Source organism: Hypanus sabinus, chromosome 10 (genome assembly GCF_030144855.1).
Source record: "Hypanus sabinus isolate sHypSab1 chromosome 10, sHypSab1.hap1, whole genome shotgun sequence".
NCBI lineage: Eukaryota > Metazoa > Chordata > Chondrichthyes > Myliobatiformes > Dasyatidae > Hypanus > Hypanus sabinus.
Window position 1 is genome coordinate 102321737 of NC_082715.1, and position 17922 is coordinate 102339658.

A 17922-nucleotide genomic window follows, 5' to 3' on the forward strand; every position below is an offset into this window, starting at 1 on the left:
AGATATCTCCAAATCTGACACTTTATTGCTCCTTTAATTCCTAACTTTCCTGAAATGCCTGCGAAAAATGCTATGGACCTATTTCTTTCCAGGAATCCACTAGGTAAAGGCTTAATATCAATCATCCGAGATAAACTAGCAGCCTTACGATGGGCCCCCATGGATAAAATCAAAATGGCCTGGGAGCAGGATTTAAATATCTCCTTATCTGAGGAGAGTTGGGATTCAGTTCTCAAATCGGTTAACTCAACCTCTCTTTGTGCTCGCCACTGCCTTTTACAGTTTAAGATTGTTCATAGAGCCCATATGTCTAAATCTAAACTATCTCGATTCTACCCTAGCGTTAGTCCACTCTGTGATAAATGCAAGAGGGGCGTGGCCTCTCTCCTCCATATGTACTGGTTCTGTCCTAGCTTGGAGAAATTCTGGAAAGATGTCTTCACTACGTTATCGTGTATTCTGAATCAGCACCTAGAACTAAACCCCTTAATTGCTCTGTTCGGTTTTTGGGGCGAGACAGATTTATGTCTGGGTCCGACCAAATGCCGAATATTATCCTTTGCCTCTCTCCTGGCTAGACGCTTGATCCTCCTCAGATGGAGAGATGTTGCCCCGCCCACTCATGCTCAATGGCTTAACGACATCGTGGCCTGTTTGGACCTCAAAAATTCATTATTCAGTTCTCAATTCGGATCTAAAGTTCCATAAGGTCTGGGGACCTTTTATCGAGTACTTTCATAACCTTCCTCTTGACTAGGGTTTTTTTTTCTTTTCGGTCCCTTGCTTTCAGCTCCTTTTTTTTCTGGTAGAAGGCATTATTACCCTCTGTTGCTGAGTGTATTCACAGTCTGGGAGTTTGGCTGTCCTGACTTATACTCTCTATATTGTGTTGTGGTTGGTCTGGAGTTACTGTTGTTTTTTCTTGTGTTGTGGGGCTTGGGGAGGACACTAAGTTTACTTGTCTTTAATTTAGGTGCTTTTTTTTGTTAAATTCTCTTCCTTTGTAGTATATTGTTATTGTATGCTTAATTTTGCACTGTTTTAATGTTCCTCATTGGGATTTGGGGTTTTTAATTTGTAAAATGTTTTGAAAAACTAATAAATTTTTTTTTTAAAAATGGATCAAAATCCCTGGTTGTAATACTTAAGTGATCAATAGGTTGGAGGCTGAATACTTTTACAAGTCACTGTAGACTATTTGTTTAGCTTTAGACACTGTTGCAGCAGAATAGAATTCATAAACTAGATTTAACAGTACCACTGCTGCCATAAGGAAGGTGTGTCTTACCTGATAACCTTGAAAACAAGATTTTAGGATACGAGATTCTACAAATACTATAAATTTTTGGCAATATGCATAAAATGCTGGAGGAACTCAGCAGATCGGCAGAATCTATGGTGGAAATAAACAGTTGACGTTTCTGGCTGAGACCTTTTATCACGATTGGAAAGGAAAGTTGCAGGAGGTAGAATAAGAATGTGAGAGAAGGGGCTAGAGTGGAAACTGGCAGGTGATAGGTGACAGCAGATGAGGGAGGGTGATAGAGGGGAAGAGGTAAAGGGTTAAGGAAGGAATTTGATCAGAGTTCAGAATACAGGGAAGGAGGTGGGGAACCAGAGGGAGGGCATTGGCAAGTCAAGAGTGCAGAGAGGAGAAGAGAAAGGATGAAAGGACCACCAGAATGAGAAAAACAAAAATGGGGTGTGGCAGAAATAGAGGGGAATTCTTACCCAAAGTTGGAGAAATCAATGTTTATGTCACCGTAAGCAGGTGACCCTGCCAGAATATGAGATGTTCCTCCACCAACCTGTGTTTGGCCTCATCATGGCAGTAAAGGAGGCCATGGACAAATGTGCTGGTGTGGAAATGGGAAGTTGAAATGAGTGGCCACCAGATGAATGGTTGTTGCAGGTGGACAGTACTGCAATTCTATAGGGGTGTAATGTTGTCAGTGGTGCTGTCTATCAGATGGTTAGCATGGAATAAAGAGTAGCTAAAACAAGAGATTAGTTTTAATTTAATTTCTTTTCCGCTGTATCAAAAAATGTAGCTGTTTCCTCAAAAAAATGTAGTGATCTATGTCATTTTTCTCCATCCCTTTTACAAGACCTCAAGTTTGTTGATCTGCATATTTTTTGTATAGCTAATAACTAAAGATTGTTTTATAGAATCGTTCTTGGGAGCATTGTCCTTGAATTGTGTTTCTTTATCCATCCCCCTCTGAGGTCTCCTGAATACAAATTGACCTTATGAAGGGTCATCAGCCCGAAATGTTGATCATTCCTTCCATTGACGCTGCCTGATTTGCTGAGTCCCTCTAGCATTGTATGTGTTGCAAATTGAGTGTAACTTTGAAAGATCTTGTATTTGAATAGACTTCAAAATTTGATGCATTTCACGTAATGGAGAAGAATCAACATAATCTACAATAGACTGTAATATGGTTAGTATGCGTCCTTCCATTTAAAAAAAAGAACTCTTGAGTATTTTTGGCTTTCTCAACGATAAAGCTTCACTGCAGACAACTAGGGAACGTCTGCAGATCCATATTTGCTGATGAGGCATCAATCTATGAAGAAGGTATTTTTTCTAATTGGATACGAACACAGATACTAAATGTTGATTGTAAACTTTTTCTTCGCTCAGGTGGAGAATTTCTAAGAACATCATGGACAGAGGAGAAGCAAGCAGCAGTGCAGATTATCTTCATTATGATCTATTGCAAGAGGACAGTTTTGGTAAGAAACAATTTGAATGTTCATTATCCGTTTACCCAGAATGGGAAATGCCTGCACATAAGTTACCAGTCTTCTTCCTGACACTGTAAACAGCTTTTCTTAATGAGTCTTTAACAGCTGATTGTCACCTGCAGATCAATCTCTCACTATCTCTCATCTGAAACAACCATAGACAGATGCACCCACAGGTGGGGATCTGGGAAGTGACAGGGCCTTAGATGATTGTACGTCATCTTAGGTAACTTGTTGAACAGAAAAGCTGACAAATCTAAAATAATGACAAATATTAGTTTATTATGGGTTGGAATGATTTTTTTTTGGCATGGATCAACTAACTAAAAGAAAATGGGCCATTTTCTAAGTGTAAATCAGTAACTAATGGAGTACCACAGGGATCAGTTTTGGACCCTCAACTATTTTCAGCCTACATTAATGCCTTGGATGAGGGGACTGATTTAAGGCTAAATTTGATAATGTTACAAATGATTGTTGGATTAGCTGGTTCACAACCTTCTTGGGTTAGCAGGGAGGATACGGATGAACTGCTGGGGGAGAATGGGATAAGAGGTTATTTAGTTTGGAATAAAGAATGAAAGGTAATAATTATTTCTGTGCACTGATACTATAGAATGTTGTGAAATAATAATGTTATAATAAATTTATTATTATTAAATAATAATAATAATACTGTGTAGACAGACTGTTAAGTATACCAAAGGCGGAGATTGATCATGTATGCATATTTAAGTCAAGGTGTTTGGGGTGGGGGGATGTGGTTGTTCATGAAGATGTCTTGAGAGGCCAACACAAAAATAGGAGCAGGAGTAACCCAGTGATCCTTTACTGGCATCCATTGGTAATCTTCTATCTCTACTGAATCCCCATGTCCTCCCCATACCCTTTGGTGTCTACTGCCTTCCCTTATTTTCTCAAACAAAGAAGTGGTGAAGATTTTCAGCTGGTCAGGTAGCTTCTGCAAAGGGTGATAAACAGAGTTAATGTTTTAGATTAACAACCTTTTATTATAACTGGAAACTTGAAAAACAAATCATAAGCACAAGAGATTTGGCAGATGCTAGAAATCCAGAATAATACACACTCAATGCTGGAGGAACTCAGCAGGTCAGGCAGCACCTATGAAAATGAATAAACAGTCAACATTTCATGGTGAGACCTTTCATCAGGACTGGCAAGGAAGAAGCTAGAATAGGGGGGTGGAGTTGGGAAGGAAGGACATGCTAGAAGGTGATAGGTGAAGCCAGGTGGGTGGGAGAGAGGGTTGAAGTGAGAAGCTAGGAGGTGATAGGTGAGAAAGATAAAGGGCTGGGGAGGAAGAAATTTGATAGGAGAATAGACAGGTGAAGTGTTGCCTCACCTGGAAGGAATGTTTGGGGTTCTGAAGGAGGTGAGGGACGAGGTGAATGGGCAGGTGTAGAACTTCTTCCGCTTCCAGGAAGGGGATTAGTGGGGAGGGATGAATGGACAAGGGAATCATGAATCACAGAGGGAGCGATCTCTGTAGAGAGCAGCGAGAAAGGGGGTGAAGTTAATGATGTGCTGGGTTGCAGATGCTCATGGGATGGTAGGTTAACACAAGAGGAGCTCTATCCCTGTTAAGGTGGTGGCAGATGGGGTGAGGGTGTATGTCCGGGAAATGAAGAGATGTAAGGAAGAGTAAGGAAAGCATCAATGGTGGAGGAAGTGAAACACTTTAAGAGGACGGCATCTGTTGGAATGGAGAGCATCGTTCTGGGAACAGATGTGACGGAGAGAAAGGAACTCGAGAAGCAAGCAGGTTTTAACTTGTAGAAAGCAGGAAATGTGGAAAGAACAAAAGGAATGACTATAATAGAGTGGAGACCAAGGTTGCCCCAGTGACGATAGATGAGGTTAATTAGAGGAAAAAGACAACAAAGTAACCTGTTGGAGCTGCTGGAAGCAGATCACAGCAAATTGGCGGGCAAATCTGGGCTTGGTAGGTCAGAGGGGTGATCTTTTAGCAGAATTTATTGTGGGTGTAGTGATTGGGGAGTGAGCAGGTAGATTCCTGTCATAACAAAGAAAAATATTAATATAGCTCAGATTTTTAACAATGGTGCAATAACAATAGAAATCAGGCAGCTTCTATTAAAAGAGAAACGGTCAAGACAGGACTATATTTGACTAAATGTGAATCATAAATCTGAGCAGTGATTGGCAAATTTCAAAGACTTTTCTGTGAACAACAAATTGCTCTGCCTTCCCTTTTTTCTAGTTGGCTCAAACTATTTGTTTATTTTGCAATTTACTTCATGACATGGTTACACGGCCACAGTGGATGATGTGTTCAGCTTTTTTTTGTGGCTGGCTTTCTCTTTATGTATGTTGTACTTTTACTAGTGAAATCGGACAATGAAAACTCTGTGGACATCTACGATGGCTTGGACACAGACTACCAAGGTGGTGGACAGTCTGCTTCATGTATGTAGAAATTTATGATATTTGTAATTTTTTTCAAAGATAATATAACATTTACAAATGGTGGGCTTGACCACAGAATGCTCTCCAATCTTGAGGTTTCTCCGATTGCATGTTGAGAGAATGACTTCTGTTCATTTGGTGGAATCTTGTTAAGTAAAAGGCTGGGTAAGTCCACACCTCAAATTACTAACATGATTCAGTTAATTAATCACTAAATACTCATGTTTTAAAGCAGTAAGTATACTGTATATCATTGGGTAACTACAGTAATTGACTGGTTGAGTTGTAAAGTAGATAACTCCTTATTAGTCACTGGAGGTATCTGTGCCCATACATTTACGTGGGCACTTGTTGCATCTGAAAACTGTAGTTTTGAGGTCATTTCAGAGTGCTAGTTATACAGAACAGTCCATTGTAGTTTTGGCCAAAGGTATTGGATGATGATTACTTCACAAGGGGACACTCAACATACCTTTTTGTTATGTTTAGGAAGAGGTCGCTATTACATATCAAATTATATTGCAGAGAAGCACCACCTTAAAAATTGTGCTTTTGGTCTCAATGATTCAGTTGAATTGAGGAAATTTTAAATTATGTTTTAAAAAGAATCAAAGATGCATTAAAATCACAGCTGGATAGGTGCATTGTATAGGGAATGAGGAAAATTTCTGGTCTTTGTCCCAATTAAATTTTATCAACTATCAACAGCATGATACATTTCTACATATTCGTAACCCACACAACAAATAAAGAAACTCAACATATAAATAAAAATTTTCACAAAAGAGCTCATAAACCTGGAAAATCAACAAAGAAGCAAGAAGATAATGAAGACGACATTGATTTCATCTATTCACATCATCTTGGAGTCCAAACACCTGGATGGAGTTGCAGAATAATAAAGTGATTTCAAATGTTTCAGATTCATGGATTTTGCCGAATCTTGCATGATATAAAAGGAAAGAATTCAATCACCATCAAAACAAAGAGTCAAGGGAAACTAAAATCTGAAACTTGAGTGAAGTACATAGTGGTCACTGGTAGAAAGGAATGGTGATTTGGGTAGAGTCTTGGCAAATATGGATAATAAATGCTGGCATAATTTTGGGTTACTTGTGGATCTGGCTAACTAAGTACATACATACTTCGTTTCAGATCATTTATTCTACAACCACATTCAAACAATATGATGCCACTTTGGAGCATATTATATCTACAAATGATACTGCATTTCCTATGCTGTTTGCCTTGCGTGGAAACATAAGTCTTTATAAAAACGTTGCTGAAGGACAGGGAATTTTTGCTCTGTAATGTGCCAAGAAGTCGTTGTGTTATTCTTAAAGTACAATAAACTGTTTAGAAATCCCTTATCAATGCTTAATAATAAAAAAAAACAACATTTTGTTTTCAGGTGATGCTTCAGGAAAGAATAAACCTGCTAAGGATTGTTTTGATTTGTACGAGGAAATATTAGCAGAAGAAGGAACAGCAAAAGCAATCTCTTTGAAGGAGGTACATGTCTGGTTATGGTATGATTTGAAAGGAAGATGGGCTGCTTGTGCCATTAATGTAAATAAATAACAAGCAATAACTGATTTGTTCATCAAACCTTTACTAACAGCAGATGCCACATGCTAAAATATACAAACAAAGTTCTCACTGAGAACAGGAAGCCTTGTTTTGAATAACTAAAGAAAGGCACTGGAAGAGTCAGCAGCAGAAGCAATTTCAAACCTCTTATTCTAGACGGCATTATTTCTGCATCCTTAAAGACAGTCAGCTGTGGGATGTGCTATTTACTCAGCATGTCCTTAATCATGACAATTGAGACTAGAACATCCTAGGATTTAGTTTCAATATGACGCTCAACTTCTTTAAGTTCCCTAAATAGTCCCTCTTTTAAAACTCAAAAATATTTAAATTCAACATACCTGTTCCAGTAGAGATATAAGAAAGATACTGCAGATGCTGGAAATCTAGCAAAGGAGCTGGAGGAACTCAATGGGTCAGGCAGCATCTATGGAGAGAAATTAACAAGGTTCCTGGTGAAGAGTTTGGACTATTCTTTTCTCTCCATAGACTTGCTGAGTTCTTCCTGCTGTTTTGTACGTGGTTGTTCTAACAACAGCTGTTGTTATGTCAGCGACAGTCCATCCTATTTACTAATCTGTAAACTTTTGAGCTGACATATATTTATTGGCACATGGCCTGGAATCAATTTGAATAACCAACAAAAGAATCAGTTTTGAAATTGCATTCTGCACGTGAGTATTCACATAAACAGTTGACTGTTCCTTCGAAGATGCTGCCTAATTTCTGAGCATTTGCACCATTTTTTAAAAATGTGTGGTACACTATTGTTTTTCTTTGTTATGACAGTTTCAGGAGAAGTCTATAGAGAGAGAAAGGAAAGTTGAAGAGCTGTTGCAAAAACTGCAAGAAGTAGAAACCAAGGTAATTAATTTGTATTGGTCAGTTCACATATTCAGACCTGACACTTGATTTATCAGTTTGTTTCTTCATCAGCGATTTTTTTAAAAAAAGAATAAATAGGACAGAAATTAATTATTTCTGGTTAGATACATAGATCAGGAAAGTGGAAGTCCAACTGAGAAAAGCAATACTAAAGTTGTAGTAAGGCAGGGGTCACCAACCTTTTTTTGCACCGCAGACCGGTTTAATATTGACAATATTCTTACCAACCAGCCGATGGTGGGGGGGTGTTAATCACGACCGGAATATAGGTTATAAGTCAACCATGAGTCACTTATAAGTGGCTAATACACTCAATTATGTTTCTAAAAGGGTTTATCTAACAAATTTATAACAGCAGTGCATATTTTCCTCGTATGAACATATAAAATCATTGCAACACACCAATATCACTGAATCAGTGGGAGCCCTGGGCTTGTTTCCCTGCAACAAGGGGTGATGGGAGAGAGTGATACTCGAAGCAGGTTCCTTATGTCCAGTCTATTCCGCAATTTAGTTTTCGTGGCTCTTAGCACTTGCTTCTGTCCCGCTTGTTCACATTTTTTCTGCTCAAAACACTCAACGGGTTTGTCCTTAAGTGCAGGGCACTTGGACTTAAGGTGCCAAAGCAGTTTTCATTGCCTTATTAGACAGTTTCCGGGCCTAAACTCCAGCCTCCTGCCTGCTGCCAGATGCCTTGACCAGGTGTGGCTGGTTGTGGGTTGGGTGAGAGGACAAGGCAAGTGCTGGAGGTTCCTGTGCTGGGGCTGCGGTCTCTAGACCAGGGGTTGCAGTCCGGAGAGCGAGGAGGAATGTGACAGGGCGTGCACCTGCACCCATTCCCCCTCCCCCCCCCGTAGGTAGGTACGATCTATCCGCTGACAAAAGTTTGGCTCGAGAGCTGGCTTTAAGTAGATTGCAGCGAGGTAGCTTTTAGAGGCGGCGCCCATCTGTCCACACTACAGGCCACTACCAATGGCACTTCCCGCTGGCCGCGTGAGGCGGCCGGTTACCCGAGGCCAACTAGTGATACCTGGCACGAGGGTATCACTGCGTTTAAGTGACTGATGACCTCGCGTGGGTAATGTCGTGGTTTTTCGTGCCCCACAAACGACCAGGTGACGCAGAAGATTCTTCAAGAAGGGTTAAACTTTAATTTGCAAATCAAAGCTGAGACAGTCATTGAGCTAGTTGCTGATTGCCCACCGATCCTTGTACATAGCATTTTTTATAGTAATCTCCTGGTCTAGTTGCATTAGCATATCCAATCGGTCTACAGTTGCATATCACACGTACATCCGCCACTATTGTTTCTACCCATTGACTTAATCATGTTCTAATCTACATCTCTTAGCTACCTCTCATTAACACACCATTGTCTTCTACATTCTTAAGATTTCATTCTCCTACTAAATTGGATACATGCATAGCAAATAGCAAGTTCAAAGCTGACTACATAGTTTTGGTTACACAGCAAACAATGCAACTTTTATACTCCAATAGTAATAACCTCACATGCGTAATGACCTCGCGTGTATTCACGTTCAAGAGTGGGCATGATGGAATGAGGAAAGGTGCAGCTGACACTGTTTCATGTCGCCAAATCATATTGTTTCCTCATGGCCCGGTAGCACATGTTTTGCGGCCCGGTGGTTGGGGACCACTAGTAAGGCACAAACATGAACTTTGGAACAAAAAGATGTCTAAGAGTGAATGCACCTGGTGGCTCATTGCATCTAATTGAGACCCTGATTCAATTCCAAAGGGCGCAGTCTGCGTTTTATATTCTCCCTGTGCCTGCATGGTTTCTTCCCTGTGTTGCTGTTCCCTCCCACATCCCAAAGATGTGAGTTGTTAGGATAACTGGCCCATGTCAATTCCTCTTATGTTTTGATGAATGGTAGAATATGGGGGGAAGGGTTGATGAGATGTGAGGAGAATCAATAAAAACGTTTAATTAGGATTGGTGTAAATGTCTGATTGATGGTTCATGTGAATCTGGTGGGTCAAAGGCCTGTTTAAATGCTGTGTGTCACTATGGCTCTAGTGAAAAGGAAAGTTTGTCTGATCTGGGAGCTGTTGTACACATTGAGTATGAAGAAAGTAAAGAATTAGAGCTTCAGAGCACTGGAATCAGTTTATAATGTAGTTATTTGCAAACATGAGATGACTCTTTATTTGAGAATTAAGGAATGAGCTTTGGTTATCTACATTTGTCATGTACTGATTGAAAATAGAAAATGAGGAACATTGGAAAATGAAACTGATTGCACATGTTATTTTTTTAAAGTCCTTGGAATTCAGCATCATCATCAGGAAATAATTTAATCCGGGATTATAAAACGGCCAGGGTTTATGCTGCTGTTTGATTGGGTGCAAGAGATGTACTGGAAACGACAAAATGAGATGATGGACTAGAAGCTATCCTTTCTGTTTCTACACAGAATTCCACTCTGTCAAATGAGAACATCCAACTGAAAAAGAACATATCGGCGCTCATCAAAACCGCTCGTCAGGAAATTAACCGCAAGGATGAAGAAATTAATAGGCTAAACAGAAGGTGAAATAGTCAAGACTTAAGATCAATTTAAAATTCATTGTGTATCTGTGTTCTGCAAATTGACAAAATGTACTTAATATGCCTTAAAAGCATGGCTGCAGAATGACCATTAAGGAGTGAGAATTGGCAATGGAGTAAATTACAGTTAGAATTGGAGCAGGAGCCTTTTGTGCCTGCTCTGCCATTTCATTCAGACCATGGCTGATTTTCCACTTATTCTGTCCTGCATTATCCTGATATCATTTGTTTCCCTCAATATCCAGCAATCTATTGCTATCTATTCTGAATAAAGTTATGACTGACTCAACTCCAGAACAGAGAATTGTGAACTCGTCACTTCTGCATGATTAAATTTCTCAGTCTGTCCTAAATGGCCAATTCCTTATTTTAGGACAGTGACCCCCCCTTCGGACTATTTCTTAACCAGGTGAAATACTCTACATCCAGCCAATCAGACCAAAAAAGTATTTTGTAAACGTCAATGAGATCTCATTCTTCTAAACTAGACCATACTGTCCTAGTCTGCTCATTTTTTCCTTGTAATGACAAACACATCTTCTTGGGAATCAATCTGATGAATAGTTAGTTTACTCCCTCACTGGCAAGTTTTGAGATTCTATTTACCGCTTATGTTAGCTTTCAGTAATTTTTGCTCAAAGGCATTCACACCCTTTGAACATTAAAGTTTCCTAATCTGTCAGCAGTTTTAAAAATTCTCTGCTTTTCTGTTTTATGCACCAATGTGGATGATCATGTATCTTTCCACATTGCATTTGATCTCTCACATGACTTTCAACACCCTTTTGATTATTTTGCCATTTACTTCACATCAGACACAGAACCAGAATCAGGTTTAACATCACTGTCATATGTTGTGAAATTTGTAACATGCAGCAGCAGTGCATAATAAAAACTGTAAATTACGATAGATATGTACAGTGCCTAGGAAAAGTATTCACCACCCTCTTGGAAGTTTTCATGTTTTATTGTTTTATACAATTCAATCATAGTGGATTTAATTTGGCTTTTTCTGACTCTGATCAAAAGAAAAGACACTTTCGTGTCAAAGTGAAAACAGTTTTCTACATATTGGTCTATATTTATTACAATTATTGAACACAAAATAATTGATTGCATAATTACTCACCCTTTTCAAGTCAGTGTTTAATTTTGGCATTTAGATATTTAAAGTATTTAAATTTATTACTTTTGGCAGCAATTACAGCCTTGAATCAATGTAGTATCTGTCATCTATGCACATCTGAGCATTGCAATTTCCCCCCATTCTTCTTGACTAAACTGCTCAAACTCTGTTAGATTGCATGGTGATCATGAGTGAATACCTTTTTCAAGTCCAGCCACAATTTCTCAGTTGGATTGAGGTCTGGACTCTGACTTGGCCACTCCAGGACATTAACTTTGTTTTTAAGCCATTCTTGTGTAGCTTTGGCTTTATGCTTGGGGTTGTTGTTTTGCTGGAAAACAAATCTTCTTCCAGGTTGCAGTTCTCTTGCAGACTGTATCAGGTTTTCTTCCAGGATTTCCCTGTATTTTGCTGCATTCATTTTGCCTTCTTCCTTCATGAGCCTTCCAGGGCCTGCTGCAGTGAAGCATCCCCACAGCATGATGCAGCCACCACCCTGCTTCATGGTAGGCATGGAGTGTTTTTGATGATATATGGTGTTTGGCTTATGCCAAACATAGCGTTTAGTCTGATAGCCAGAAAGCTCAACTTTGGCTTCATCTGACCATAGAACTTTCTTCCAGCTGATTTCAGAGTCTCCCACATGCCTTCTGGCAAACTTTAGCTGAGATTTAATGATGGATAAGGAGGAATCGGATTTATAGATGGAGGTTTAATTCAATTTTATTAAAACATCAAGATTTTTGTGATTTTATGAAAAAACAGATTCAATTTTTTTTGGATACAAATTCACACTCAGTTGAGGATAAATTTGTATTATGCGAAGCGATGCAAGCATACTTGAAGGGTCAGATCATAAGTTATACATCTAAAATTAAGAAGGAATACATGGCAGAAATAGATCAATTAGAAAAAGATATTACCAAGTTAGAAAAAGAATCTCAAAGATATACGACAGAAGAAAAACAAAGACAACTTGTTAACAAAAAATTACAATATAATACACTCCAGACATATCGAACATAAAAAGTAATTATGAGAACTAAACAGAGATATTATGAATTAGGTGAAAGATCACACAAGATTCTTGCTTGGCAGTTGAAAACAGAACAGGCTTCTAAAACAATAAATGCAATCAGAACAAGTGCAAATAAGATTACTTATAAACCTTTAGAAATTAATGAAACTTTAAAAAAATTTTATACTGAATTATATCAATCAGAATCACAAAATAAGATTGCTGAGATAGATAAATTTTTATCACAAATAACTTCCAAAATTAAATTTGGAAGAACAGAAAGGATTAGATATGCCCTTTACATTAAAAGAGGTTGAAGAAGCTTTAGGATCACTTCAGAGTAATAAATCCCTAGGAGAAGACGGTTTTCTGCCTGAATTTTATAAAAAAAATTTAAAGATTTACTAATTCCTCCTTTTATGGAATTAATATATCAAGTGGAAAGAATGCACAAACTCCCACAATCTTTTTCGACAGCGATCATAATTGTATTGCCAAAAAATGATAGAGATCCTTTAAAACCAACATCATATAGGCCTATTTCTTTGTTGAATACAGATTATAAAATAATAGCAAAAATTTTATCTAATAGAATATCTAAATATTTACCAAAATTAATACATATGGATCAAACAGGCTTTATTAAAAATAGACAATCAACAGATAATATAACTTGGTTACTTAGCATAATTCATTTGGCACAAAAAAGAGAGGAAATGAGTGTGGCAGTTGCCTTGGATGCAGAAAAAGCATTTGATAGATTGGAATGGGATTTTTTTATTTAAAGTATTGGAAAAATATGAGTTAGGAAAATCTTTTATAAAATGGATTAAAACCTTAAATATTAATCCTCAAGCTAAAGTAGTTACAAGTGGTCAGATTTCAACACCATTTCGCTTAACAAGGTCAACTAGACAAGGCTGCCCATTATCACCTGCTTTATTTGTATTGGCGATAGAACCATTAGCTGAAATAATCAGAACAGATTCAGATATTGTGGGCTTTAGAGTTAACCAAGAAGAATATAAGATTAATTTATTTGCTGATGATGCTTTGATTTATTTAACAAACCCAATGCAATCGCTGCAAAAATTATCTTTCAGATTGGAAGAATATGGGAAAATATCAGGGTATAAAGTAAATTGGGATAAAAGTGAAATTTTACCCCTTACCAAAGGAGATTATAATCAATGTCGATTAGTAACTCAATTTCGATGGCCAATAAATGGGATAAAATGTTTAGGTTTAAGAGTCAATAATGATGGAAAAAATTTATATAAACAAAACTATTTGCCATTATTAAAAAAAAAGATCTTGATAAATGGATGATGTTACCAATAACATTAATAGGTAGAGTTAATGTTGTAAAAATGAATATATTTCCTAGATTGCAATATTTATTCCAAACTTTACCAATACAATTGCCTCAGAAGTTCTTTCAAGAATTGAATAAATATGTGAGGAAATTTCTTTGGAAAGGAAAGATGTCAAGAATATCATTGGAAAAATTGACATGTAAATTTGATTTAGGAGGGTTACAACTTCCAAATTTTAAGAATTATTACAAAGCAAATCAACTTAGATTTATTGCATCTTTTTTTGATAAAAAACCAGCATGGATTAGAATAGAATTAGATAAGATAGGAGAAAACATACCAGAAGATTTTATATATAAATGGAAATCCAAATGGATACAGAAAAAAAAAAGAATCTCTTATATTAAGACATTTGATTGATTTATGGAATAAGGTAAATATGGACGATGAGATAAAGAAATCTTTATTAGCAAGAAGAACCCTAATTCAAAAAGGCTTATTCCTTTTACAATGGATAATCAACTTTTACATAATTGGTTTCAAAAAGGGATTAAATACATAGGTGATTGTTTTGAAGGTGGTATATTGATGTTGTTTGATCAATTAAAAAACAAATATAAAATATCAAATAACACCCTTTTCTGTTATTTTCAATTAAAGGCCTATTTACGAGATAAGCTGGGTCAAACAATGTTATTGCCAAAACCTAATGAAATAGAAATCTTAATTCAAAAAGGAAAAATTAAAAAAATTACATCTTGTATGTACAATTTGATTCAAAAACAGACAATTAAGTCAGGAATTCATAAATCAAGACAAAAATGGGAATCTGATTTGAATATTAAAATTTATGGAAAAAACTGGTCAAGATTATGTTTTGATAGTATGATAAATACAATAAATGTCCAACTTAGATTAGTACAATATAATTTTTTGCATCAATTATATATAACACCACAGAAAATAAATAGATTAAATTCAAATATGTCTGACCAATGTTTTTGATGTAGTCAAGAAATTGGTACTTTTTTACATTCTACTTGGTCTTGTTTTAAAATTCAATCATTTTGGATAAATCTAAGACTTTTATTGGAACAAATTACTGGAGTACAACTCCCACATAGCCCAATATTATTTTTATTAGGAGACATTGAAGGGACAATACCGAAACTTAAATTGAATAAGTATCAGAAAAAATTTATAAAAATTGCACTGGCAGTAGCCAAAAAAGTTATTGCAGTTACTTGGAAATCTGACTTATATTTAACTATGGATCGTTGGAATAATGAAATATATAGCTGTATTCCACTTGAAAAAATTACTTATAATCTAAGAAATGAATATGATATATTTTTGAAAATTTCGCACCCATATCTACAAAAGATAGGATTAAATACATAGGTCCTTTGAAGATAAAATTACAAAGTAATTGGGAAAAATAAAAATTAAAATTAAAATTATTTTGAACTCCATGGCGCACGTGGGGATCCTCCGATATTCAGGCAATCTTTCTTTCTTTTCTTTCTTTTTTCTCTCTCTTTAGATAAGGGTTTAAGGGGGGGGGGGGTCAATATTAATTTTTTTCATTATTCTAATATTCATTTTCTATGTAATTCTCTAAAAATGTAATAAATAAACTGTAAAAAACTCTAGCCAAAATTTCATGTGAGTTTTTTTCAACAGTGGCTTTCTCTTTGCCACCCTCCCATAAAGCTGTGACTGGCGAGGCACCTGGGCAATGGTTATTGTATGTGCAGTCTCTCCCATCTCCGCTTCTGAAGCTTGTAACTCGTCCAGAGTTGTCATAGGTCTCTTGGTGAACTCCCTCACTAGTCCCCTTCTTGCGTGGCCACACACTTTTTGAGGACAGCCTGCTCTAGGCAGATTTACAGCTGTGCCATATTCTTTCCATTTCTTGATGATTGACAACTGTATTCCAAGGGATATTCAGTGACTCGGAAATTTTCTTGTATCCATTTCCTGACTTGTGCTTTTCAATAACCTTTTCGTGGAGTTACTTTGAGTGTTCTTTTATTGTCATATGGTGTAGTTTTTGCCAAAATACTGACCTTCCAAATACAGTTGTATTTTTACTACAATCAAATGAAACACCTTGACTGCACACAGTGATCTCCATTTAACTAATTATGTGACTTCTAAAACCAATTGGCTGGTGGTGATTTGGTGTGTCATATTAAAGGGGGTGAATACTTATGCAATCAATTATTTTGTGGTTTATATTTGTAATTAATTTAGATCACTTTGTAGAGATCTGTTTTAACTTTAACATGAAAGAGTCTTTTTCTGTTGATCAGTGTCAAAAAAAGCCAAATTAAATCACTATGCTTCAACGTAAAACAATAAAACAGGAAAACTTCCAAGTGGGGGGACTACTTTTTATAGGCACTGTATATAGTTTTTAAAGTTAAATTAAATAGTGCAAGAAAGTGAGGTAGTATTCGTGGATTCAGTTTCCATTCGGAAATACGATGGCAGAGAGGAAGAAGCTGTTCCTGAATCATTAAGTGAATGCCTTCAGGCTTCTGCATCTACTGCCTGATGTTTGCAATGAGATGAGGGCATGTCCTGGGTGATGGGTGCCCTTAATGATGGATGCTGCCTTTTTGAGGCATTGCACCTTGAAGATGTCCTTGATGCTGGCGAGGCTAGGGCCTACGACGGAGATAATTTTCACAACTTTCTGCAGCTTATTTCCATGGTACATCTATCGAAATTAGCGAGCATCTTTGGTGACATACCAAATCTTTTCAAACTCCTATTGAATTACTGCTGCTGTCATGCCTTTGAAACTATATCAATATGTTCAGCCCTATATAGATCCTCAGAGATGTTGAAATTACTCTCTTCCCCATACCACTTTTGATCCTTCTGAGGACTGGTGTGTATTCCCTTATCTTACACTTCTGAAGTCCACAATCAATTCTTTGGTCTTTCTGTGACTCCACTCAACCAGCTGATATAGCTTGTTCCTGTACGCCAGCTTGTCACAATCTGAAATTCTGCCAACAATAGTTGTATAATCGGCAAATTTATAGATGGCATTTGAGCTGTGCCTAGCCACATGGTCATCGGTATAGAGAGAGCAGAGCAGTGGTCTAAGCACACATCCATGAGTTGTGCCAGTGTTGATTATCAATGAGGTGGAAATGTTAGTTCCGATCTGCATGGACTGTGGTCTTCGGGGAGGAAGTCAAGGATCCATTGGCAGAGGGAGTGAGGCCTGGGTTCTGGAGTTTTTTGATGAGACATGTAGGAATGATTGTGTTAAATGCTGAACTGTAGTCAATAAACAGCAGTCTGACATAAGTACTTACATTGCCTAGTTGATCATAAACTGAGTGGGGAGCCAGTGAGATTGCATCTGCAGTAGACCTTTTGTGGTGATAAGCAAATTGCAGTGGGTCCAGGTCCGTGTTGAGGAGTTGATTGTAGCCATAACCAGCCCCTCAAAGCACTTCATCACCATTGATGTGAGTGCTACGAGACGATAGTCATTAAGGTGCAGCTCACCCTTTTCTTGTGATTGTTCCCTGTTTGAAGCAGGTGGGAACTTCCAAATGTAACAATGAGAGATTGAAAGTGTCATTGAACCCACTGCTAGATTGTTTTCAGAGACCTATCAGGTACACCATCTGGGCCTGTCTATTTGTAAGGGTTTACCCTCTTGAAAGATGTTCTGACATCAGCCTCTAAGTCAGAGATCACAGGGTCACCGGGTGCTGCAGGGATCCTCTTAGTTGTAGTTTTATTCTCCCTTTCAAAGCGTGTATAAATGGTGCTCAGCTCATCTGGGAGTGAAGCATCACTGCCATTCATGATGTTTGGTTTCAGTTTGTAGGAAGTAATGACCTGTAAACTCTGCTAGAGTTGATGTGCATCTGATTCCACCTTTAACTTTGTTTGGAATTGTTCCTTTGCTCTTGAGGTAACCTTCTATAAGTCGTACCTGGCCTTGTTGTAATGTCCTTGATCACCTTGAATGCCACAGATCTAGCCCTCAGCAGACTACGTAACTCCTGGTTCATCCATGGCTTTTGATTCTGGTATGCTCTTGTAGGCACATGCACATCCACATAAGTTTTAGTGAAGTCAGTGACAACAACTGTGGCGTACTCATTCAGAATCAAAGATGGATCCCTGAATACAGTCCACCGACTCAAGGTAGTCCTGTAAGCACTCCTGCAGCTTCCTT

The 17922-nt window shown here is 37.6% G+C and overlaps 1 protein-coding gene across 2 annotated transcripts in view; it reads left to right on the forward strand.

The window, feature by feature from the left end:
* Positions 1-17922, forward strand: part of casp8ap2 (caspase 8 associated protein 2) — a 44692-nt gene that overhangs the window by 13337 nt on the left and 13433 nt on the right. For both annotated transcript variants that reach the window (XM_059982423.1, XM_059982422.1), the window contains exons 2-6: positions 2648-2739; positions 5119-5199; positions 6611-6711; positions 7579-7653; positions 10116-10231. In XM_059982423.1, coding sequence (XP_059838406.1) covers positions 2648-2739; positions 5119-5199; positions 6611-6711; positions 7579-7653; positions 10116-10231 — 465 coding nt within the window. The remainder of the gene's footprint in view (positions 1-2647; positions 2740-5118; positions 5200-6610; positions 6712-7578; positions 7654-10115; positions 10232-17922) is intronic.